The following is a 25,945-nucleotide window of genomic DNA, read 5'->3' as shown; positions in this document are numbered from 1 at the left end:
GATGTTGTTAACTTGCTGAAATTTTAATGTAAATGAAGTATGAGAAAAGTTGTAATAAGACCTCACGTGAGTCAAATGAGGCTTACTTAGTTGGTGTCTCAACCTAAAGGAACAGTTTTTGTTTCATTTGGAGGCTGAAAACAATCCTCAAACAGAATTATTATTCATCTATAAACAACTAACATTCACTCCAATTCCACCTCTATTTATTTTCAGACGACTGTTTCTTTTCTGTACAACCAGGAAGTACAAAGTGCAGAAAAATAGCTGTTAAATGCATTCGGTAGTTGCCAACTGACCCAAACTGCCTTACAGACCTGTACTTCACTTGAAATGTAAACATTAGCCCTAAAAATCAAGCAGCAACTCAAGGCACTATATAGATTTATCATCCTATTGTTCTTTTATTATTTTTAACACTAAATGATGGTAAGCATTTTCCATTATCAAAGTAATATTTAAAAAGAACAAATCTACTGTATTAATATAGCCACTACTAGCATTCTTCCAATTCACTATAATTTGTCTTTTTTATTTCATTCAACACATCATAAGCATTTTCCCATATTAATACTGTCTTTGTAGCCATCACTTAAATGAGTAAGATTTCATTGGCTTGGCCATAATTACTTATCTTTATTTAGATGGTTAAGTGTTTTTTTTTTCCCTAGTTTTTATTTAAGACTTTTTTTAAGATTTTATTTATTTATTTGACAGAGAGAGCACAAGCAGGGGGAATGGCAGGCAGACGGAGAGGGAGAAGGAGGCTCCCAACAGAGCAGGGGGAGCCCAATGTAGGTTAGATGTTTTATTTGTTATTTATTTATTTTTTAAAGATTTTATTTATTTGAAGGCAGACGCTTAACGACTGAGCCACCCAGGCGCCCCAGGTTAATGTTTTAAATCATGATAAAATATGTTATAATGGGGGCGCCCGGTTGGCTCAGTTGGTTAGTCTCTGCCTTCGGCTCAGGTCATGATTCCAGGCTCCTGGGATCGAGCCCCATGTCAGGTTCCCTGCTCAGCAGGTAGCCTGCTTCTCCCTCTCCTCCCCACTCATACTCTCTGTCACTATTTCTGCCTCTCTCTCAAATAAATAAATAAAATCTTAAAAAAACATGTAATAGGGGCGCCTGGGTGGCTCAGTCGTTAAGCGTCTGTCTTCGGCTCAGGTCATGATCCCGGAGTCCTGGGATCGAGCCCCACATCGGGCTCCCTGCTCAGCGGGAAGCCTGCTTCTCCCTCTCCCACTCCCCCTGCTTGTGTTCCCTCTCTCGCTGTGTCTCTGTCAAGTGAATAAATAAAATCTTAAAAAAAAAAACAAAACATGTTATAATGACTGTTTATATGCACAATTTTCCCTATATTTTGGATTTCTTTTCCTTAGACTAAATTCTCAAAGTCTCAAATGCTTAACAATTCCAAAACTCAATATATACATCCAAATTGCTTTTCAAAATGTATTTACAGTATATGAGAGTACTACTGCACCTTCACCAATGGGTATCAGTTTTAAACCAGGCTTTGTAGAACTTGTAGACTTTGGTTCATGTATCGAAATAAGATTGTACCTAAGTTACTAATTAATACTGTTTAACTCTGAACCACTAGGTGGAGCTAAAAATACAAATATATTTTTAATAGTACCAATATTTCTTTCACGACACTATTTCTTTTTTTTTTTTAAGATTTTTAATTTATTTTTTGACAGAGAGAGAGACAGCGAGAAAGGGAACACAAGCAGGGGGAGTGGGAGAGGGAGAAGCAGGCCCCCCGCAGAGCAGGGAGCCCGATATGGGGCTTGATCCCAGACCCTGGGATCATGACCTGAACTGAAGGCAGACGCTTAACGACTGAGCCACCCAGGCGCCCCTCACGACACTATTTCTAAAATACTATAGAGGTTTTCCTTTTAGTGATAATTTTGAAGCGTGACAGAACTTCAGAATGAATTTTAAATGTTCAAATTGGAATCAGATTTATAAATCTAACAAACTATAGATTTTTCTCAAAATTTATGTGTTCTCTCTCATCTTGAATGAGAAACATAACCAAGATAATTTTTAGAGCCAAGTGCCTCTCAAAGAAGCTAGTAATAAAGACAGCTGTCCCAGGGAAATAGTAACATCTTAGTTAAGTGATTTTTTAAGACAATTTTTTGAATATAAGAAGGCACTGTAATTTTATCCAGAAACAATAACAACTTTCATTAGCCAAGACCATTGGGCAAGTATTCACTTACAATGGACCTAAGACTATACCAGCTGTTGGGAACTTATGGCTCAGGAATTCTTAAACACAGCTCCGAATCCTGGATACAACTGATATTCTACTACAGGCGATCCTTGAACAACATGAGTTTGAACTACATGGGTCCCCTTACATGTGGATTTTTTCCAATAAATACAATATAGTCCTTTTAGTATATTTAGTAGTCCTATAGTATACTATAGTATAGTATTTTCTCTTCTCTAGCTTAGTTTATTATAAGAATACAGTATATAATACACATAACATACAAAATATGTGTTAATCGACTATGTTATCGGTAAGGCTTCTGGTCACTTTTATATGTGTAAGAAAAGGTACATGCAAATTTTCAACTGCATAGGTTGTAGCAGCCTCTAACCCCTACGTTGTTCAAGGGTCAACTATACTTCTAACAACAAATGCTTTCCTCTTTATCTCTCAAAAATCTTCTGCCCATCATTCTTTCCCCCAAAACACACACATACTCACACACACTCAACTTTACCACCTTAAAGGATGAAATGAATTTGGGGATTCCAGTTCTATTCTTTAATATATCTGACAAAGAATAAGTAAAAAATACATAAATACAGATATATCTAGAAGTAACATCTTCAGCTTGATTTTTCACCTGTGTGAAAATAATCTGTCCTATAATTATCTTCCACCAATCTGCATAGTTGCAGGTCCAGGATGTATAAGTAAAGTATATATATTCCTGATCCGTTGTCCCTGCTTCTCCCAGGCAACTACTAACGTTCTTTTGCTTCACTAACCAAGTTTTTCTCCGATCTCCTTAGGTAGAGCTAGGTACATAAAAGAAGTGAGGAACACGGAACCGGAGCTACTCTCTCCCAATTCAACTGTCTTCACATAACCCCATATTCCTTCCTCTAGCAATTACTACTTAATTATATTCTCTTGATGTTTAGTACTCAATAATTATAAGGTTCATTACTGAATCAGTAATTTTAAAGAAAAAGAAGAACACTACCAAAACCAGAATTAAGGAGATATGGTATTGTGAAAACAATTCAATACCACCTGTCAATATGAAAAAAGATTTATAAAATGCTTCTGCTGAAAGCAAACCCTAGCACAATTACCTTCCTCATATTACTTATACCTTTTGTTCTAAGAGTGCCCTGCGGAGGGAGACCCTCTGTTCAAGCTCTCGAAGTTCTCGATCATGTTGTGCCTCGGCTTGCATCTTGATTTTGCTTTGATATGCATTCAACAGCTCCAGTTCCTGCTGCAGCTGCATCTTCAAAACCTGGCACTCTGCTTCCTGTGCTTCATCCAAACGTAGCTGAAAAAGAGAAAGAAAATATCCTACTGTGAGTTATCTATTCCTCACCTATGGAAAAGAGGAGGTATGAGAGAAGACAGAGTACTCTTTTGTAGGATAACAACTGTTCTCTCTCATACCTTGGAGTAAACATCTCTGAAAAAGGAAGGCCTAATAACCACTGATGGCATTAGGAAGATAAAGCTATCATGAGCTCTTTGTAGGATGCCTAAATAACCACATTTTTCTCAAGAAAACTCTAGAATATGATAAGATGATATAAGTTAAGACTCTGAATGTTTCTCTCCAATGGAAATAACTATAGCATAAGGACCAGCAAACAGCCTACTAGCCAAATCTGGGCAGCTGCCCGGGTTTTTTTGTTCTTTGAAGATTTATTTATCCTAGAGAGAGAGCACGAGCGGGAGGGGCAGAGGGAGAGGGAGAGAGAATCCCAAGCTGATTCTTCATTGAGCACGGAACCCAACAGGGAGCCCAATCTCAAGACCCCAAGATCATGATCTGAGCTGAAACCAAGAGTTGGGAGGCTTAACCAACTGCACCACCCAGGAGCCCCAAGAATGGTTTTTACATTTGAAATAGTTACATTTTATTTTTTAATTTTTTTAAAAAAGATTTTATTTATTTATTTGACAGAGGGAACACAAGCAGGGGGAGTGGGAGAGGGAGAAGCAGGCTTCCCGCTGAGCAGGGAGCCCAATGTGGGGCTCAATCCCAGGACCCTGGGATCATGATCTCCAAAGGCAGACACTTAACGACTAAGCCACCCAGGTGCCCCTGAAATAGTTACATTTTAAATGGCTATATAAGTACCCCCATAATATCTTCAATTTTGCCTCCTGGCCTACAAACTCTAAAATATTTACTATCTGGCTCTTTAAGAAAATGTTTACAAAACTTATACAGAAAATATCTTGGGGTGCCTGGGTGGCTAAGTCGGTTGTGTCTGACTCTTGGTTGCTCTGGTCATAATCTCAGGGTTATGGGATAGAGCCCGGCATGGGGCTCCGAGCTCAGCATGGAGGCTGCTTCCTTCCCCGTCTCTCTGCCCACCCCCCACCCCCTGCACGCTCTCTCTAAAATAAATAAATAAATCTTTAATTAAAAAAAAAGAAAGAAAATATTTTATATTTGTACTCAAATTGACCATTTGGATTCCAAATACAGTACTACTTTTTGCTCACTACCTAACAAAGCTGCTGCTCCAATCCTTGATATATGCTACTGGGATATGTGCTAAACACCTGAGAGGCACTGGCAGAGAGCCTGTTTAAAACTTCAGGTCTAGGGGCGCCTGGGTGGCTCAGTCAGTTAAGCGTCTGCCTTCGGCTCGGTTCATGATCCTAGGGTCCTAGGATCAAGCCCCACATCAGGCTCTCTGCTTGGCGGGGAATCTGCTTCTCCCTCTGCCCCTCACCCCACTTGTGCTCTCTTTTCTGTCTCTTTCTCAAATAAATAAATAAAATGTTTTTTAAAAAACCCTTCAGGTCTAAATGTACCAATGAGAATTCTATATATATCATGCATGCTTCCAAGCAATGCTCCAGAGAAGGAAGAATATGGACCATCACTACTATTTCCCAAGCTGCAGGAGAACGATCATTTCTAACTAGTATTTTAATTGCTGGGTAGAAGGAAAGGATCACTAACAATTTATTTTGCCTAATAAAACAAACTCACAGCTTGTGTGGAGAGCATTTCATTAATGCTGTGGTCATACTGCTCAGCCAAGATGGCTAACTTCCGGGTCTGCTCCTCCTTGAGCCGTTTCAGAACAGCCTTGTGCTCACTCTTTGGTGTCGTCTCCAATAGGTGATTTCTTAATGCTTTATACTGTCTGGTTTGGATTTTGCAGGTGTCCTGAAACTGCTTTTTTATTTGGAGTTCTTTAGACTGGGAAGAAAAAAACAAATGCATATAATTTTTAATATATGGCATTTGGTGTACCTTAGGCTTACATTAAAATAAGGGCAACAAGGAGAAAGGGAGAAGAAAAACAAAAAGGTCGAGATCATAAGGCTGCAGGTACTTTTGCACTTAGCTATTGGGTCAAACCACTGGATTCTATGCATTTTTATAACAAAAGCTCTAATTTAAAACATTAAAATATCCAGAAATTCATTTATCATAGGACTTCAAGCAATACTTGTTATTTTGTTAGTAAATTTGGTGACTTGAGTAAATATTAAAATTACCATGACAGAAAATTAAATTTCTTCTCATGCATTAAGTATAGTAGATATAAAAGTATTTTACTGGCCAGACAATATTTTATCAGATCTCTGAGGGAGACAATAAGCATATTTACTCTGTTCCTTATCTGAGGCACTTTGCTTTAAATTCTTTTAATAACAATCTCAACTCTAACTACATACTGAATAACAGACCCCACAAAGCAGGGTATTAGTAACTAATATTATTTACAATTAATTATCTTTTCCTTAAGGGAATAAACTAGATAGAAACATACTTAGTAATGGTCTACTCTTTAATGCCATAAGCAAAAACTTGAAAGTCAGTCAGGTTAGCTCATCTTTTAAAGGTCAAACAAAAGTTATGGGGCAAGGGAGAGGACAACTTTCTTGGGAGTGATAAGAGACATGAGCTACATAAATATTTCTGAGATAAAATAACTGAGCTCAGAGACAGAAGAGTTTTGGCTTTGGTTTTTGTTAATCATGAGATATTATTCTATAAAGTATACCGAGTGAGCCTGCGAGAATATATTCATTTACTACACTAAGGCAGAACCTATACTTGAAATTATTTTACCTTAATATAAATACTGCCAGATACTGATTGGTTGATTCAGTATGCAACAAATGCACATCTTACCAAAGTAAACCACTTGTCAAGGAACTAGTCATTCACCACCCCTTGTAATATTACAACTTGACCTTTTCCATATTTCACACCAACCGAGGCACTAGGTCATAGTCATGATACTTTATTCTGTGAAGGTTCAAAAATTGTCTAACTAGAAAGATAAACTCTTGGTTTAATTATGCGGAGTAGCACCACACTTAAATACTGTCCTTGGTTAACAAAATTCTTCCAAGTTAGCTAGGAATGAAACAATGACATTTAGACATTTTCTCCTGCCTCTGTATAACATTCAATCTTTTAATAAAAATTTTTATTTTTAAAATAGGATACCAAGGAAACTGTAATCATTCCATATCATTAGCCTAATGAGAAAAAGAACTTGCAATTTTTTTTCAACAAGAAGAGTAACACTTACAATCAAGAATAAACTACAGAAACCCCAAGTGCTCAAACTAAAGTCCCCCTACTCCCCATTAAAGTCTTGAAGGAAGTTGGAAGAAACAACTATTATGACTTAGGCATTTAAAAATGGGATGACTTGGGTGTTTCTTTTGTTCAAATGGAGCAAGGAGATAGATATATATAACTAAGAGGAACACCATGATTTTCTTCCCTACTAAAGTAACAGAACAATTTCCTTTATGGAAAATCTCAAGGTCACTGGTCATCAAAGGAGGCATTCTAAGTCATTCAAAGTCTGACTATGATTGTGAAATATTATTTTTCTCCTCACCATCTGTAAAAATAAAATCTAGTGTTAACAAGCTTTCAAACTAAAAAGGCTCCAACAAGAGGAAACAGAAAGGAAGGCTTAAATATCAAACAACCACCTATTCCAAGTCCCTAGAGAAATGTAGTCATATCAGATTTATGGTATGACTAGAGAAAACTAACAAGCTTTCAGTGTGGTTTGCTTCTGGGTGCTGTTGACTTTAAAACAATAATTTTACAGACATATTGTTTTAAAAATCTCTTGGGGGAAATTGTTCTGTAGCCAAAAGAGTATATACCCTCTTCATTACAAAGACAAAATAAATCTGAAAAATCATTATGAATTCCAATTTTTCTAAGTAATGATTAATGAAGGTTATATGGGTAGTCAACATAAGCTACTCTGTAAATGATGTTTATTATTTTGAAGACACAAAAAAGTGAAATTTTATCCCAGTTCACAAGGAAAGAATAAACCATCTTAATTTTGCTTTTATATTTCATTCAAGACAGTCTTTTAGAATGGAGTTGCATGGGAATCAGAGTTACAATTGGATATAGTATAGTTTCTAGATTTTAACACAGATTACCTCTGTGAATGAATTTCACTTCACTCCAGGACAGTTAAAGACAAAAAACAGTTTTATAGTTAAATTCTCAAATAAAAGGGCTTGGGTAAAGTTTAAAAAGGAAATACTAGGGGATATGGGCCTTACTGGACGTAAATAAAAGTTTAAAATTTGCAGACATATCCGAATTAACTGAGGTACTACTACGGATGACCGCCTATGCAGTGGATGATTTTGTTTTTGCTCATTAAGAGTAATGTGATTATATTCCTTCAAATATTTATTACAAGTTATAAAATTTGAAAACGTCCTGTAATTGTTAACTCTGGTTGACTCTGGGCTAGACCAGCTGGCTGGAGAGATAAGGGAAGAGAGGGAAATCTTTATAATACACTTTGGTATCTTCACATTTCATACTATGTGAATGAATTCCTGTATTCAAAGTAAATACAAAATTTAAAGTCCTTTGGTATTATATATCACCAACACTTATCTTTACTTATTTATTGGGGGGAGGGCTATATAACAACTTGCTCTACTCTGATGTGCTAAACACACACACACACACACACACACACACACACACTATATATATATATATATATATATATATATATATATATATATATCCCAACTACCTACGCCATGGTCTTACCTACACTACCAAGCAAAGAAAGCAAGCAAGCAGACTGGAGTAACACTGTAATGATTTCTTTGTTCCTTTTAAGATAAGTATAGACAATGAAGGGAGAGGGAGTAAAAAAGACATTTTCTATTCATTGGCTTCTGTGCTGATTAAGAACTTAGTGTCTTTTTTGGAAACAAATCATATTTAGAGTAAGTAAGATTCCAAAATTATATTACTTGGAACAACAGAGAGAAGAAAACAGGTTAGCATGTTGACATGTCAACTATAATATCAGCATTGGACATTTGGGTATATTAAAAATCAGAATTTTGATTCTTATTTATGGCATGTCTTACAACTGTATACCAGAAAGTTTTGGTATACTGCTGAGAAATACATAAGCCAAAACATTCTTAAAATGTTAAAATACTAACCAAACATTCTTAAAATGAAAAGAAAAAAGTTTATTCAATTTCTTTATGCCAGACCTCTGTCTTAGACTTTTACTGTTTACATGGATGCCTTTTATCTCTTCTCCCTTTTATCAAGAAGCTTAGGTTAAAGGTACCTTTAGACTCTTAGGCTGTTGTCGAACCTCCATGACATGCTTTCTCCTTAGTTCTCGTTCTCTTCGCTTGTTATATTCCAGCTGGTTTGTCAGCTCAGTTTGATGCTGCAATCTGATCAACTCACAGCGCATCTTCTGAATGGTGTTGAGGTGACGGAACTCCAGTTCCTGCATGGATTCATGCTGTCGCAGGAGCATGGCATGCTCTAAGTCCTTTTGAGTCTGCCTTTTATTTAACTCCTAATCCATAACACAAAAGACAAAGGTATAATACTGCTGTATGATGCCAGGAAAAAAATCCTAAGAAACAGAACAACCAGGAAATAGATGTAATCCTCTGAATCAGTAATGGCAACATAGTAAGTATGAGGGTTTTATAATATTTACTGTAGTAAATGAACAATTAGTAGCACAAATTTTCTTTATGCTGTCCATTTACTATTTACTAACACTACTTTATGCAGTAAGTTTAAAATCTATCAAATCTATCTCAAGAAGTTTACTGTCCTTCCCTCTTTCCTTTCTTTGTTTCCTAATTTTATATTTGAAGAAGGTTCCTAAGCCATCCTCTGAATTTTTTCAGAGTATACTATTCAATTCTATTAGGAGGAGCATACCCAGTGTAGTGTAGTGGTTAAGAATATGGACTGTAGAGCTAGGCTGCCTGTATTCTATTTCCTTCTTTTTTTTTTTTTTTTAAGACCTATTTATTTATTTGAGAGAGAGCGAGAACACGCCTGTGGTAGAGAGGGGCAGAGAGAGAAGGAGAGAGAGTCCCAATCAGAACTAAGCACGGAGCCCTACTTGTGGCTTGATCTCACAACCTGGCAATCACGACCTGAGCAAACCAAAAGTCGGACACTTAACTGCATCACCTAAGTGCCCCAAGGCTGCCTGTATTCTATATGTGTAAGAGAAAGAAGTGTAAAGAAGAACATTTAAAGGGAGAAAGCAAGCCATGTGGATTGAATATCTGGGAAAGAAGGATTTAGGCCAGGGAATTATGAGTACAAAGGCCTTGCAGCTGTGATATGACAGACATATTTCTGATATCACATCATTCAAACATACCTCCCTGACAAGGTCCTGCTCTAAGTTATGGCGTCCAAGTAACATTCTTCTCTTAAAGCGACGGCATTCCAGCTCTAAGTATTGCCTCTGTCGTCGTAGAAGATTAGCCTCTTCCTCTGCTTGGAAATGTTGTATATTCTCCTTCTGCTTTGAAAGCCATTCTTGTTTTTCTTTTTTTGGGGTGCTCTGGTTTTCATTCAGTTCCTGGAAACATAAAGAACTCAGTTCAAAATACATAAAACTTAAGTACATGAATAAAGTTAATATAAAATTTGGTATCTGGTAAATTTAAATAAACGTATTTAACTATGTCCTCTCTAGTGCTCAGGCAGGGCAATGACCTTAAGGAGGCTGGTAACAGTTCTCCTTTTTCTTGAGTGACCAGTGGAAAAAGAGAAAAGTACATTAGAAAACATGCATACCTTTTCGCTTTGCACAGCTACACTTATGATGATTCAAAAGCACACAATGATTGGTAAATGGAGTAAAAATATCTTTCTTTAAATCCTTCCCAAGAAGAGATAGAAGGTAGTGCTTTCAGGTAAAAATCACATGTAAATTAAAATTAGGGCTAAAATACAGTTATGTCTCACTTGGTTTTTAACATTCTAAATATCAAGCTTTTGGCAAGATTATGGATGTACTCAATATAAAAAACTTGGAAATTAAATTAATTAAATTAAAATCATGGGAGAACAGAAACCTTTTTTATGAGTGGTATTTAATATTTAGCATTAATGACCACTGAACGAATCAAAACCAGTGCTTTTCTATAGCATTTTAAGTATCATCTCAAAAACTACCTACATGAAAATAACATTTATATTGGGCAAAATGAGAACATTCATCATATACTCAATGAGGTGAACCCTAGGATGTCAATTAATACTAGTATATTTTCAACCTAAAAAGCCATCAATATTGCAGAGAATACAAATCAGCCATCTTTCCTAAGTCTAAGTTGATTTTTCAGAGACTACTAACCTTATGGTCCTTTCCCTGTTACTCAAGAAAAAGACAAATTCTTTATAACTTAAGTTCATAAGATATTCAAACATGTAAAAATAAAAAGCACATAAATTAGTAGTTCTCAAATGAGGGTGTATATGCACACACACTACAGGAAGAGACAAGGATAACATAGGCACATAGACAGAAAATCACCTAGTATCTTTTTTTTTTTTACTTATTTTATTTAAATTCAATTCGTTAACATATAGTGTATCATTAGTTTCAGATATAGAGTTCAGTAATTCATCAGTTGCATATAACACCCAGTGCTCATCATATGCCCTCCTTAATGCCCATCACCCAGTTACCCCATCCCCCCACCCACCTCCCCTCCAGCAACCCTCAGTTTGTTTCCTATGATTAAAAGCCTCTTATGGTTTGTCTCCCTCTCTGATTTCGTTTGTCTTATTTTATTTTTCCCTCCTTTCCCCTATGATCCTCTCTTTTGTTTCCTGAGAATCACCTGGTATCTTTCTCAAAATCTTCTGCCAGGGAATCTCCCCACCAAAAGTCTAGTATGTCCCTTCCTCTATACTGAGAATCATTCGGAATGAACATACACATGCATGCACGCACGCATGTGTTATACACCTAAAGGATTATTTAAAGATTTATTATATAGACAGAGGACGTGCACACGAGTGGCGGAGAAAATCTCAAGCAGACTCCCTGCTGTGTGTGGAGCCTGAGGAGGGGGGCTCCATGTCAAGACTCCAGATCACAACCCCAGCTGAGAGCAAGAGTCAGACACCCAACAGACTGAGCCACCTAGGCACCCCAGAATGGTTTATTTTTAAAGAAAGAAATGTGTGGCTTTTTTTTCCACAGCTCACATATTTTTATTTCTAATCAGTTACTTAACAAGTGCTTAGGAAAGCTATTATAAATAAAATAACTTATGTTTTCAGGAGATGATTCTTTTTACACCTCCTCAATTGAGGATCTCAATCATCAATGTCTTCATTCAAACTGATACACATTTCATGGTGACAAACAACAAGAGAAAAATTTATCTTCATGGTTCTATGAGTTGATCAACATTACGTATAATCAATAAGCAGATAACTGCCTTGAAAATGTTTATAAAATAAGTACCTCCTTAAGCTGTTCTTTTCGAAGTTTATATTCTCTTTTCTGGGACTCCAAAAAACTATTCAGTTCTTTCTTCTGTTGGGCCTGAATATGTTGCTGAAATTTTTTCTCCTCATTGGCCATCACTTTAGCCTATAGAAAATTTTAAAAATGGATCAAATTAGTTAAGTTGATAGATTCAAAGCAGCATTTGAATACACATTACCAAGGATACCATTTTTTCCCATGATCAAAAAAATCAGTGTATTACCAAAATGAGAATACCCAACAAATTATTAATACTTGTTACTCAGCATCCTTTTTTATTTTTATTTAAATTTTCGGCAGTTAACATATAACAATATTGGCTTCTGGAGTACTCAGCATCTTCATTTGAATTTCAGAGAACCAATAAAATGGAACTCGTCTTTAAAATGTTGATCTTGTACAGGGTCAGAATGTTTTCACCTTTTTTTTTCCCCCATTTAACAGGAGGTATGTTCTCCCCCCAATAAAAAAACAAACAAATACACATTTATCTACAAATATAATTCAATCATGACTTCTTATCTTGGTTGACTTGTATATGAAATAATGTAATATGTTTATCTTTAAATGTAAAACTTGACCTTTTATATATTAAATAATATGAAAATATTAATTATTAGACATATGTATCATACTGTTTTCCCCTTATTTTAAAAGTTTTTATTTTTCAGTAATCTCTACACCCAACATGGGGGTCAAACTTACAACCCTGAGATCAAGAGTTGCATATTCCACCGACTTTTGCCAGCCAGGCACCCCTTATTTCTGATGATATATGCAATGCATAATCACTGTAGAACATTTAGGAAGTATAGAAAAACACAAAGAAGGAAAATATTACATGAGTTTAGCACCCAGAGATAACCAATATAAACATTTTGGTGTATACCCTTCCTAATATTTTCTATGCATATCTATTTCTTAAATTTGTAATCATATTCTATATCCCGTTTCATGAAATGCTTTCCTAAATATGTTAGTATCTACCTCTTCCTAAGTTATTAAAAATACTACCCAATGACCAACAGGATAATTCTTTCACCAAATTATTTCAAAATCAAATGTTTATTTACACCATGAATTATTTTGCTAAATTCTCTACTATTGTAAGAGAGTGGTTCTTTTTTTTGGGGGGGGGGGGGAGGAAGGTTGAACAGGGCAGCTATGATAAATAATGCCTTAATGTGGACTACCAGACATATTTGAAGATATTCTGTGAATTTACTGAGACGCTTACATTTTACTTGACAAACATGACTATGAAATAAAATGAAACTAATGGGACATCAAAAACCTTTACAAGAAAAGGTTTCACATAACAAGAATCCTAAAAAATGTGCTTTTATCATATAGTAAAATGACACTTATTTGTAAATAAACAAATGGGCTAAACCTTAATCTGACTCCCTTAATTTATAATCTTTAACATTATCTTTATATATTAATCTTCAATTATTCTCTGATATAAAAATGCTGCTATAAATTTAAGGACAGTTTCCAAAAAATACACAGAAAAGGGAATCACAAATGATTTTTTTGAGACCTGAACCATGTTACTAATAAGTGATTTATCAAACTCTTCAGATAACCAGAGTACCTGAGGCCCAGAACAGATGAATGAATGACTTACCCACTGTGACACTAAATCTATCAAGTATCAGGAAATAATCCCGTGTCTATTGGTTCCCAGACTCGGTACCTGATATTATACATGTTATGTAAATGTCTCTCTCTCCAATTGATTTGCTTGGTTCTGGGGAAGAGATACTCTAACATCAAAATATTATCTTGGTTAATTCTGGGATGGTTACAAGCTAGAACAAATTAATAATACTGAATCAGCCACCTCTTTTTCCATAGCAGCCTGATGTTTCTTGATAAGTTTCTCCATTTCTGCAGCAAAATTGTTACGCTGAGTTTCCAGATCTTTGTCTAATCTGAGGCGATGTTCATCCATCTCAGCCTTCAGCTTATTTTCCAGAGTCATCAACTGCTTTTGATGTTGCCGCCTCATTCTCTTATAGCCAGACATCTGTTCTCTAAGCTCAGAGTCCTGCTCATGTTCTTGCATTTGCCTTGTAACCTAGACATACAAACAATGGACAGAAAAGAACAAAATAAAGCAAAACATTTCTTTCAAAAGCATTTTAGATCACTCTATTAACTAAGTAGGCAATTAATTTAAGAGATCCCAGTTAGCAGTTTTCAATTAAATTTCCAGCAGGTCTTTTAAAGAAATAAACAAGTTGATTCTAAAATTTATATGGGAATATAAAAGGCCAAGAATATCCAAAACAATCTTGAGGGGGAAGAAAAAGTTGGAAGACATATACTTCAGCAATCAAAACAATGTGGTATTGGGATAAGGACAGATTGAACTGATCAAAGGAACAGAATAAAATCTAGAAATAGCCCACACATACTCAGTCAACTGGATTTTCTACCAAAAATTCCAGTTAATTCAAAATGGAAAGCGTTTTTTAATAAATCCTGCTGAAACAACTGGTTCCCCGTAAAAATAAATAAATAGACCTGACTCCTATTATCACTCTATATTCAAAAATTAATTTGTAAAGAATCATTTGATCTAAACATAAAACTTAGAATCGTATGATCCCAGGGTCCTGGGATCAAGCCCCGCATTGGGCTCCCTGCTCAGTGGGAAGCCTGCTTTTCCCTCTCTCTCACTCCCTCTGCTTCTTGTTCCCTCTCTTGCTATATCTCTCTGTCAAATAATAAATAAAATCTTAAAAAAAAAAACCAAAAAAACATAGAATCATAAAGCAAAAGAAGACATGGACTACTGTGTAAACAAGTATTTCCTGGACAGGACACAAAAGGCACTGGCTATAAAGAAAAAAATGTAATAGTCAAACTATGAAAAGAGCCCAAATGTCCATCAACTGATGAATGGGTAAAGAAGATCACACACACACACAAATATTATTCAGCCATCAAAAAGAATGAAATCTTGCCATTTGTAACGATGTGGACGGAGCTAGGCAAAATAAGAGAAAGACAAATACCACATGATTTCACTCATACGTGGAATTTAGGAAACAAAACAGATGAACATATGGGAAAGGGAAAAAAGGAGAGAGAGGGAACACAAGCAGGGGGAGAGGGAGAGGGAGAAGCAGGCCCCCCGCGGAGCAGGGAGCCTGATGCGGGGCTCGATCCCAGGACCTGGGATCATGACCTGAGCCAAAGGCAGACGCTTAACGACTGAGCCACCCAGGCACCCCCATAAAAGACTCTTAACAACAGAGAACAGAGGGTTGGTGGAGGGACATGGGTGGGAGGCGGGAGGGCTAAGTGGATGATGGGGATTAAGGAGGTCACTTGTTATGATGAGCACTGGGTGTTATATATAAGTGATGAATCACTAAATTCTACTCCTGAAATCAATATTACACTATATGTTAACTTACTAGATTTTAAATAAAAATTTGGAAGACACAAATTTATAAATTGGATTTTTAAAGTGAGGTGAAATTCACTCACAACTCCAAGACTAAGTTGCATGCTCTTCTAACTGAGCCAGCCAGGCACCCCTAAAATTATTCATTTTAAAAAAATATTTATTTATTTATTGTAGAGAGAGAGCAAACGAGTGTGTGAGCGAGTATGGGGAGGGGCAAAGGGTGAGGGAGAGAATGCTCAAGTAGACTCCCTGCTAAGTGCAGAGCCCGACGTGGGGCTGGAACCCAGGACCCTGGGCTGGATCCCAGGACCCTGGGATCATGACCTGAGCTGAAACGAAGAGCCAGATGCTTAACCAACTGAGCCACCCAGGCATCCCAAATTAATCATTTCAAAGTGAACAACTCAATGGCATTTAGAATATTCACAATGTTATAAAACTACCAGCTTTATCTAATTAACAAAACATTTTTATCATCTCAGAAGAAAATCCTGTTCCCCATTCTCTCCTCGTAACCACCAATTTATTTTCCATTTCTATGGATTCACATCTATTTTGGATATTTCATATAGTCATATAATATGTGATCTTTTATGCCTGGCTTCCTTCATTTAGCATGTTTTCAAGGTTCATCCATGTTGTAGCATGTATCAGTATTTCATTCCTTTTTACAGCCAAATAATATTCCACTGTATGCATATACCATAATTTATCATTCATTTGCTGATGGATATGGCTATTATGAATAGTGCTGTTATGAACATGTGTGTACATGTATTTGTTTGAGTATTAGTTTTTGATTCTTTGAGTGAACAGAATTGTTGAGTCATATGATAATTCCAAGTTTAACTTTCTGAGGAACTGTCAACTGTTTCCCACAGAAGCTGAATCATATTACATATACACAATTACAATATTATTACATACATATTACCAGAAACATACAGGAGTTCTCATTTCTCTGCATGCTCTCCAACAATTATTATTATTTTTTAAGATTTTATTTATTTATTTGACAGAGAGAGAGAAAGAGCCCAAGCAGGGGGAGCGGCAGGCAGAGGGAGAAGCAGGCTCCCCACTTAGCAGGGAGCCCAATGCGGGACTTGATCCCAGGACGCTGGGATCATGACCTGAGCTGAAGGCAGACACTTAACCGACTGAGCCACCCAGGTGCCCCTCTCCAACAATTATTATTTTTCTTTTTTTTTTTAAAAGCCATCCTAGTGGGTATGAGGTGGTCCCTCCTTGTGGTTTTGATTTGCATTTCCCTAATAACTAATGATATTGAGCATCTTTTCATGTGCTTGTTGGTCATTTGTATATCTTTTCTGGAGAAATGTCTATTCAAGACCTTTATCCATTTTTTTGAGGGAGGGAGGGGCAGAGAGAGAATCTTAAGCCGGTCCCACACCCAGTGTGAGCCTGACACAGGGCTTGATCTCACATCACAAGCCTGAGATCATGACCTGAGCTGAAATCGAGTCGATGCTTAACTGACTGAGCCACCCAAGAACCCCCCACTTTGTGCATTTTTTAAAAGCTTTATTTATTTTATCTGTTTTTAAAAGATTTTATTTATTTGACAGAGTGATAGAGAGCACAAGTAGGCAGAGTGGCAGGTGGAGGGAAAGGGAGAAGCAGGCTCTCAGCTGAGCAGGGAGCCTGACATGGGGCTCGATCCCAGGACCCTGGGATCATGACCTGAGCCGAAGGCAGATGCTTAACTGACTGAGCCACCCAGGCGCCCCTAAAAAGTTTTATTTATTTGAGAGAGAGAGAGAGAGGAAGAGACAGAGAGAGACCATGCAGGGGGAAGGGGCAGAGGGAGAGGAAGAATCCCAAACAGACTCAGCACTGAGTGGGGAGCATTAGGCAGGGCTCAATCTCACCACCCTGAGATCATGACTTGAGCTGAAATCAAAGAGTTGGTCACTTAACCAACTGCACGACCCAGGCGCCCCCCACTTTATCCATTTTTTAAATTGGATTTTAAAACTAAAAAATTTTACTTTTTCATCAAGTAGGAAAAAGAATAGGTAAATTACAGATGAAGAAAAAATATTTGCAAGACATATATGAGATAAATTACTATAAGCAACCTTTATAAAGAACACCTACAGATCAATATTAAAAAGATGAATATCTGAATAAGAAATGAAGCAAAAGATGGGGTGCCTGGGTGGCTCAGTCAGTTGAGCGTCTGTCTTCAGCTCAGGTCATGATCTCGGGGTCCTGGGATGGAGCCCCACATCAGGCTCCCTGCTCAGCGGGCTCTCTGCCTCTCTACCTCCTTTCTGTTCCTCCCCCTAGCTCGTGCTCTCTCTCACTCTGCTCTCTCTCTCTCTCAAATAAATAAAATCTTAAAAAAAAAAGAAGGCAAAAGACTTGAAGAAACACTTCACAAAAGAAGATACAAGAACAGACAATAAGCACATGAAAAGGGGCTTTTAATGATTACCTCTTTAGTCACAGGGAAATGCAAAAATACTACTACAAGATTCCATTTCATACCACTAGAGTGGCTAAAATAAAAAAGACTGACAACCCCAAATGTTGGAGAGAATGTGAAGCAATTAGAACTTATACAATGCTAATGGGCATGTGAAATGGTACACCCATTTTGGAAAACTGATAGATTCTTATGAAGTTAAACATACACATACCTTACAACTCAGTTATGTTACCTTAAGTATTTACCAAAAAGAAATTAAAATATCATGTTCACATGAAAATTTGTACAAGAATGTTTATAGCAATCTTACAAGCCCAAAAGGTAATCAAACCAAATGTTCATCAGTAAAGAATGAGTATAAAAATCACATATTCACACAATGGAAAACTACTTATAGTAATAAAAAAGAATGAACTTTTGGGGTGCCTGGGTGACTTAGTTGGTTCAGTGTCTGCCTTCGGTTCAGGCTGGAATCAAGCCCCACATCGGGCTCCCTGCTCAGCGGGGACTCTGCTTCTCCCTCTCCCTCTGCTCCTCCCTCAGTTCATGCTCTCTCTCTCTGTCTCTCTCTAATAAATAAATAAAATCTTTTTAAAAAGAATGAATTTTAATGAACACAAGACTGATAAATCTCAAAAACATTAAGTAGAGCAAAATAAGCCTGATACAACAGTACATTTTGTGATTCCCTTTATATGAAACCCAAACAGTTAAAACTAATAATAGTGAAGAGACAGAAAATGGTGTTCATGGGAGTGAAAAACTGACAAAGGGGGGGTATGAAGGGAAATTATTGTAATGACTAGAAATTTTACATATCTTGTTTTTTTTTTAGGTGATGGCTAACTTAGGCATGAACCACTGTAAAAACTCTTCAAATTGAATACCTAATATCCATTTATTGTATGAAAACAACCCAAGGCAGAAGAAAGAATGAGTTATGGTACATGGTAGTTATACTGAAGAATACAGCTTTGGTTATCTTGTACATAAATCTACATACACTCTGAATGTTTTATTTGAAATAAATGGAATTACTGGGTTTAAGAATATGGATCTTAAGCTTTCTAAATCCATAATTTAATAAGTGTCCTTAAGAAAAGGGAACCCCTGTGTACTGTTGGTAAGAATGCAAACTGGTACAACCACTGTGGGAAATACTACAGAGGTTCTTCAAAAAATTAAAAATACAAACACCATATGATCTATGATTCCACTACTGGGTATTTACCCAAAGAAATATAAAACACTGGGGGACCTGGGTGGCTGCATTAGAAAGTGTCCAACTCTTGATTTCGGCTCAGGTCATGATCTCAGGGTTGTGAGATCAAACCCTGCATCAGGCTCTGCAGTGGGCAGAGGAGCCTGCTTAAGATTTTCTCTCTCCCTCTCCCTCTGCCCCTCCCCTCACTCCATCTCAAAAACAAAAACAAAAACAAAAAAAGACGGGAAGGAAGGAAGGAAGGAAGGAAAGGAGGGAGGGAGGGAAAAAAAGAATTAGAAAACACTACCTCTTTTTTTCAAAAAAGATTTTATTTATTTGACAGAGAGAGAGAGACAGAGCACAAGCAGGGAGAGCAGCAGGCAGAGGGAGAGAGAGAAGCAGGCCCCCTGAGGTAGGGCTCGATCCGAGGACCCTGGGATCATGACCTGAGCCAAAGGCAGACTCTTAACTGACTGAGCCACCCAGACGTCCCTAGAAAACACTACTTTGAAAAGATATATGCACCCATATGTTCACTGAAGTATTATTTACAATAGTCAAGGTATGGAAACAACCCAAGGGTCCATCAATAAATGAACAGATAAAGCGCATAAAATATATACACACACACACAGACATAATGGAATATTAGCCATAAAAAAGGAGATCTTGGTATTTGCAACAACATGAATAAACTTAGAGGGTATTATACTAAGTGAAATTAAGTCAGACAGAGAAAGACAAATACCATATGATTTCACGTACATGTGGAATCCAGAAAACCAATGAACAAACAAACAAAAATCAACAGACACTTAAAATACACAAAACAAACTGGTGGATGGTGGGATGGATGAAACAGGTGATGGGGATTAAGAGGTATAAACTTCCAGTTATGAAATAAATAAGTTATGGAGATAAAAATACAGCACAGGGAATATAGTCAATAATACTAATAATGTTGTATGGTGACAGATGATGACTACCCTTACTGTGGTGAGTACTGATAATGCATAGAATTGTCAAATCACTATGTTGTATACCTGAAACTAATATAACACTGTATGTCAACTATACGTCAATTAAAAAAAAAAAAAGTGTGTCCTTAATTAATTTGAGGGAGCCAGAAACTGGGAATTTGTTTGGGAAACATTTAATATATGCCAAGTCACAAAGTCACATGAATTGGCCTCTCTCCACTAATACCTCTCTAGGTATTTATTAAAATAGTCATTAAAAAAAAAACAACATCAAGCTATCTTTGCCACTTGCTGTGTCCAAGAAGTTATTTACATGTTGCAGAATAGCAGGAATGACCTGATTCCTCAGGATGGGGGATGGCATTCTTGACCCCAAGTCATACAGAGTCATGGGCCATTGCATGGGATTTATAAAATCTGCTTATGCAGGTGATAACTCAGATAACTTTTTTTCTCAGATATATCTTTTATACTTCCTGTTATATTTTCTAACAGCCTACTTTTCCTATGATATCTTAATTTCTTTTTATTCCTAGTATCCTTCATCCTGTGTTTGTCCTACTTTTTTGACTGATCAGGGTAATATGTAGCTAAAATAACATCCTTATAATTGACACATAATCCATTTATTTATTTAAAGATTTTATTTATTTATTTGGGGGGAGAGAGAGAGAGAGAAAGAGGGCACACATGAGCAGGGGGATGGAGAAGCAGACTCCCCGCTGAGCAGGGAGCCCAATGCGGGGCTCAATCCCAGGACCCTGGGATCATGACCCGAGCTGAAGGCAGACGCTTAACCAACTGAGCCACCCAGGCATCCCACCATTTTTAAAAGTAAGCTCTACATCCAATGTGGGGCTCAAATTCACAACCTTAAGATCAAGGGTCACATCTTTTACCGACTGAGCAAGTCAGGCATCCCCCATAATCCATTTTTATTGTTTTTTTTGGAAATTAGAAGAACTACATTTTGGATACATTAAATTGAATTACTTGATATTTCCCAAACATTTCCCATCATTTAGCTTCAGTATTTCCTTACTGTTAATTCTTTTTTTTTTTTAAGATTTTATTTATTTATTTGAGAGACAGAGTGTGAAAGAGAGATCACGAGCAGGGGGAAAGGGCAGAGGGAGAAGCAGACTCCCCACTGAGCAGGGAGCCCAAGTTGGGGCTCAATCCCGGGACCCTGGGATCATGACCTGAGCCGAAGGCAGATGCTTAACTGACTGAGCCACCCAGGCGCCCCTCTTCACTGTTAATTCTTATGTAGAAATAACATTTTTCTTCCTCTCTGTGCCTAAAAGCAACAAACTATTAAAAGCTCAAACAATTTGTTTTACTTTTTATTTTTTAAAAGATTTTTATTTATTTATTTGAGAGAGCGAGCAAGCATGAGCAGAGAGGGAGGGAGAGAATCTCAGGCAGACTCCACGCTGAGTGCCGAGTACAGAGTCCCACTTGAGATCATGACCTGAGCCGAAACCAAGAGTGGGATGCTTAACTGACTGAGCCATCCAGCCATCCCTAAACAATTTGTTTTATAAATATTTCTTTTATGCCCCAAATCAAAAGTAATCTGAATTCCTATTTAGTACCTTCTAGCCCTCTTAAGCATTTAATATATTCTAACATATCAGTTATTTGTGTAGGTCTTGAAGACATTACTAGTTTAACATCTCTCAAAGTATTCTGTATATCCTTCTCATAAGAGGCACTTAAATGTTCAATGAGTGTTTTGCAAAATAAACCCCAAATCAAAAAAATAAGATATAGTTATACTTTAGTACAGGTGCCACAGTCCAATATGAAAAATGTATTTCTAATTCAGGGGAAGAACGTACCAGTGATGCCGTCCGTATAGTAGCAAAGTGTTCTCGGTTACGATAGTGTGATTTATGACGAGACACTTGTGGTGGAGATTGTGGATCTGATGCTCTTGTTCTAGGATCTCCCTCTTCTCTGTAATTTTCTTCCTCCTAGGCAAAGAAAGAAACAATACAATTTCAGGTGAACAAATACAGTTCACTTGAACTTTCAAGAAAATTTAAAGATAACTTGATCAATTTATCTTAAAGACGTAATTTCAAAAAGCAAAAACAAAAATTGTGAATGCTAACATTTTATTTTCAACATAATTAGAATCAGGAAACATTATTACCTCAGTGTATGAAACAGCACACAGATTTAGGATAAGGAAATGTATCAGATTAGATTTATATCCTACTTATATAGAAAATGGAAAAGCTTTAATAATTTTAAACAGCAGTAAAAAAATTAATTACTCTAAGGCTCTTGGGTTTTCAAATCAATAATATATCTTAAAAATATCTTTATAATACTTCTGCCATTTGTCCATGTAAGTAATCAAAAAATAACTGTAAAAATTTTAAGAATTGATGTATTTCCTTATATATGCCTTAGTTTATTAACCGAAGACGAAATCAATTAAGTAGCAACCAACTAATTATGAGAATAATTTTTTTACTGCTGCTTCTATTGTCTAAGTATATAAAAATTAAACACAATTTTGCCCTGAAGAACACTATTACATAAACTAAATCATTTTTTTTTTTTTAAAGATTTTATTTATTTATTTGACAGAGAGACACAGCGAGAGAGGGAACACAAGCAAGGGGAGTGGGAGAGGGAGAAGCAGGCTCCCCACTGAGCAGGGAGCCCGAGGCGGGGCTCGATCCCAGGACCCTGAGATCATGACCTGAGCCGAAGGCAGACGCTTAATGACTGAGCCACCCAGGCGCCCCTAAACTAAATCATTCTTAATCACTTTTTGTGTTGTGAGTGTAGCAGAACGTATATAATATGAAATTTTCCATTTCAACCATTTTTAAATGTACAATTTAGTGGCATTAATTATATTCCCAATGTTGTACAACCACCACCATTTCCAAAACTTTTTCCACGACCCAAATGGAAATTGTTATCTGCTAACAAAAATTCTCCATTTTATCCTCTACTCAGTCCCTGGTAACCACTAATCTATTTTGCGTCTCTATGAATTGCCTATTCTAGATATTTCATATAAGTGGAATTATGCAATATTTGTCCTTTTGCATCTGGCTTAGTATCACTTAGCATAACATTTCTTTTTTAGCATAACATTTCAAGGTTCACTCATGTTATAGCATGTATCAGAATTTCATTTTTTTCATAGCTGAATAATATTCCCTTGTATGTATATACTATAGTTTATTTATCTATTCATCTGTTGATGAACACTTGGGTTAGTTTTACTTTTTAGCTCTTGTGCCTAGTAGGTTTTTAGGTAATACTGCAAGCTGTTAAGTTAAAAAGGAAGTATTCCTATTGGTTGCTAAAAATAAGTTACCTGACTTTCAAAATGTTTTCAACAAAATTAAAAATTCTGCACTCAGAAGTGTGAAGAATAATGTAGCAAAACCCTTATTTCCTAAACCCAGAATTTACAATTATTGGCAATTACACTCAGTTTTATTTTAAAGATATAAACATTATGGACAGTGCAAGTCACTTTTGATCATTACCCATCGTAACTCTTTCTCTTAAAAGACAACCATTATCATGACTTTCATGTGTATACTTACTATTTTTAAATACTTTATTTTTCATGAAATTAACTTCAAATTATATATTACACAGTGTTTCTGTATTTCTTTCTTCTAAGATTTTTAAAATATCCTTTTTGTATTCCTAAAACATTAGTTTCCCAAATGCTAACATTACACTGGGAAAACAAGCCTACTGCCACTTTAAAATAAGTTACCTAAATATGTTCCAAACTTCTGAAACATCCAAGACAATCGCCTAATTAATCAGTGGAAGAAATTATTTACCAAAGTTGAAATTTTTTTCACTGAAATCCAAATACTCACAGGTTTTAAATGGATGACAGAACTATTAGACATCACTGTGTGGTCTCCCTCCATCATATCCAGCTCACTCTTGTCATCTGAGGCATCTGGAAGACTGTTAACACTACTACTTTGGCTACTGGCACTGATGGACATGCTGGGAATAGACTGATTACTTCCAACACTATTCACTGTTCCTGTCCGGCCAACACCATGATCTTGTTCCTACGGGAAAAGAGCATTAGGTTCAAATATCTGTATCTCTTTTGAAATTGCTAATTATAATCACCTATCACACTGCTTAGCACACAGTCTTTAGAAAGAAACTTAGAGGTCTATCATGAGAAATTCCCTCTATTTGCCAAGACCAGGAAGCCTACCAACTGAAAAACAAACAAATAAAAATAATCAACAAGTAAATAACAAAAAGCCCAACCAACTGTGTCAAAAATTCAGTTCATCAGTTATGGGTTATTTCCAAAGTGTAGCATTTTCTCTAAATTGTTTGACATTTTTTGAAATCCATTTCTTTTTTTCTTTTTTTTTCTTTTGCCTGTACCAGTGTTGAAATCCATTTCTACCACACATCTCATAGGGTATATAGAGATTTTGGTCATTTCTCAACAATTCCCATGGCTAAAACAAACCCCAATCTTTTTTTAATTCTATAAATAACCACTTTTAGTAGTTGTTGTTTTTAGAGAGAGAGAGCTGGCATGCTCATGCAAGCGGGATGGAAGAGGCAGAACTAGAGGGAGAGAGAGAATCTCAAGCAGATTCTACATGAGAGTTCAAGGCAGGGTCTTAATCCTATGACCTCGATCATGACTTGAGCCAAAATCAAGAGTCTGAGGCTTAAGTAACTGGGCTACCAGGAGCCCCTTAGTTATTTTTTAAGGAAGACTTTTAAGTATATTTTCCTTCCTCAGAAAATATTCTCTAGCTCATCCTTCTTTCATCAATTAATTTAATATTAATTCCTATATATTTTTTTGTAAATTAAAAATTACATATTACTTATACATTTAATCACATTCATAAAAATGTTTTTATGAAGTAACCAGGCAAGCCATGGTATCTGGGCACCAACATTTTAGTACTCTTACCATACCAAGATTCTGTAAGATATGGAGAATTTCATACAGACATATGGCATATATATATGAACTTATATATATATATGAATTTTTCTTACATCCCAGCCTAAAAGAGATGCTGTTATACATCTAAGTACATTAGAATTTTATTACTTTTACTTTACTGAAATATTTTATATATCTAAAAAAGCTCAAAATAATTTTCTTTTTTTTTAAATAAGATTTATTTACTTTAGGGGCGCCTGGGTGCCTCAGTTGTTAAGCATCTGCCGTCGGCTCCTGGGATCGAGCCCTACATCGGGCTCCCTGCTCGGCAGGTAAAAAAAAAAGTTTATTTACTTTAGAGAGAGAGAGAGAGAGCATGGGGTGGGGGGGAGGCAGAGGGAGAGAGAATCCCAAGCAGACTCTGCACTAAGTGCAGAGTCCTACACAGGGCTCAATCTCATGACCCTGAGCCAAAACCAAGAGTTGATGCTTAACTGACTGCACCACCCACGTGCCCCTCAAAATAATTTTCTAATGATTACTCTAAAACTAAAAAACAAAACCAAAACTGTAAGTTAAGAAAGTCTTGCATTTTATAGTTCATTAACTGTGCAGCACTATTAAAAAAGAAAAGTAAGTAACTATTACTCCTGGTTTCAGCATGCAAAGTGATCTCTCTCTCGCTGAAAAGCAATTAAAAAAAAAAAAAAATCAAGGGCGCCTGGGTGGCTCAGTCGGTTAAGCGACTGCCTTCGGCTCAGGTCATGATCCCAGGGTCCTGGGATCGAGTCCCGCATCGGGCTCCCTGCTCTGCGGGGAGCCTGCTTCTCCCTCTCCCACTCCCCCTGCTTGTGTTCCCTCTCTCGCTGTGTCTCTCTCTGTCAAATAAA

At 36.6% G+C, this 25,945-nt stretch overlaps 1 protein-coding gene across 1 annotated transcript in view; it reads right to left on the bottom strand.

Annotated features, from left to right (window-relative positions):
* TAOK1 (TAO kinase 1) overlaps nt 1–25,945 on the bottom strand; it is a 153,450-nt gene that overhangs the window by 14,418 nt on the left and 113,087 nt on the right. Inside the window, exons 12-19 of the mRNA XM_032429200.1 lie at nt 23,995–24,198; nt 21,967–22,101; nt 13,909–14,145; nt 12,039–12,167; nt 9,933–10,136; nt 8,862–9,101; nt 5,240–5,452; nt 3,377–3,559 (exon numbers count right to left, since the gene is read on the bottom strand). Coding sequence (XP_032285091.1) covers nt 3,377–3,559; nt 5,240–5,452; nt 8,862–9,101; nt 9,933–10,136; nt 12,039–12,167; nt 13,909–14,145; nt 21,967–22,101; nt 23,995–24,198 — 1,545 coding nt within the window. The remainder of the gene's footprint in view (nt 1–3,376; nt 3,560–5,239; nt 5,453–8,861; nt 9,102–9,932; nt 10,137–12,038; nt 12,168–13,908; nt 14,146–21,966; nt 22,102–23,994; nt 24,199–25,945) is intronic.

Source organism: Phoca vitulina, unplaced genomic scaffold (genome assembly GCF_004348235.1).
Source record: "Phoca vitulina isolate PV1807 unplaced genomic scaffold, GSC_HSeal_1.0 scaffold40, whole genome shotgun sequence".
In the NCBI taxonomy this organism is placed as follows: Eukaryota; Metazoa; Chordata; class Mammalia; order Carnivora; family Phocidae; genus Phoca; species Phoca vitulina.
The sequence above is the reverse complement of the archived record's forward strand: the minus strand, read 5'-3'. Positions and strand labels throughout refer to the sequence as shown.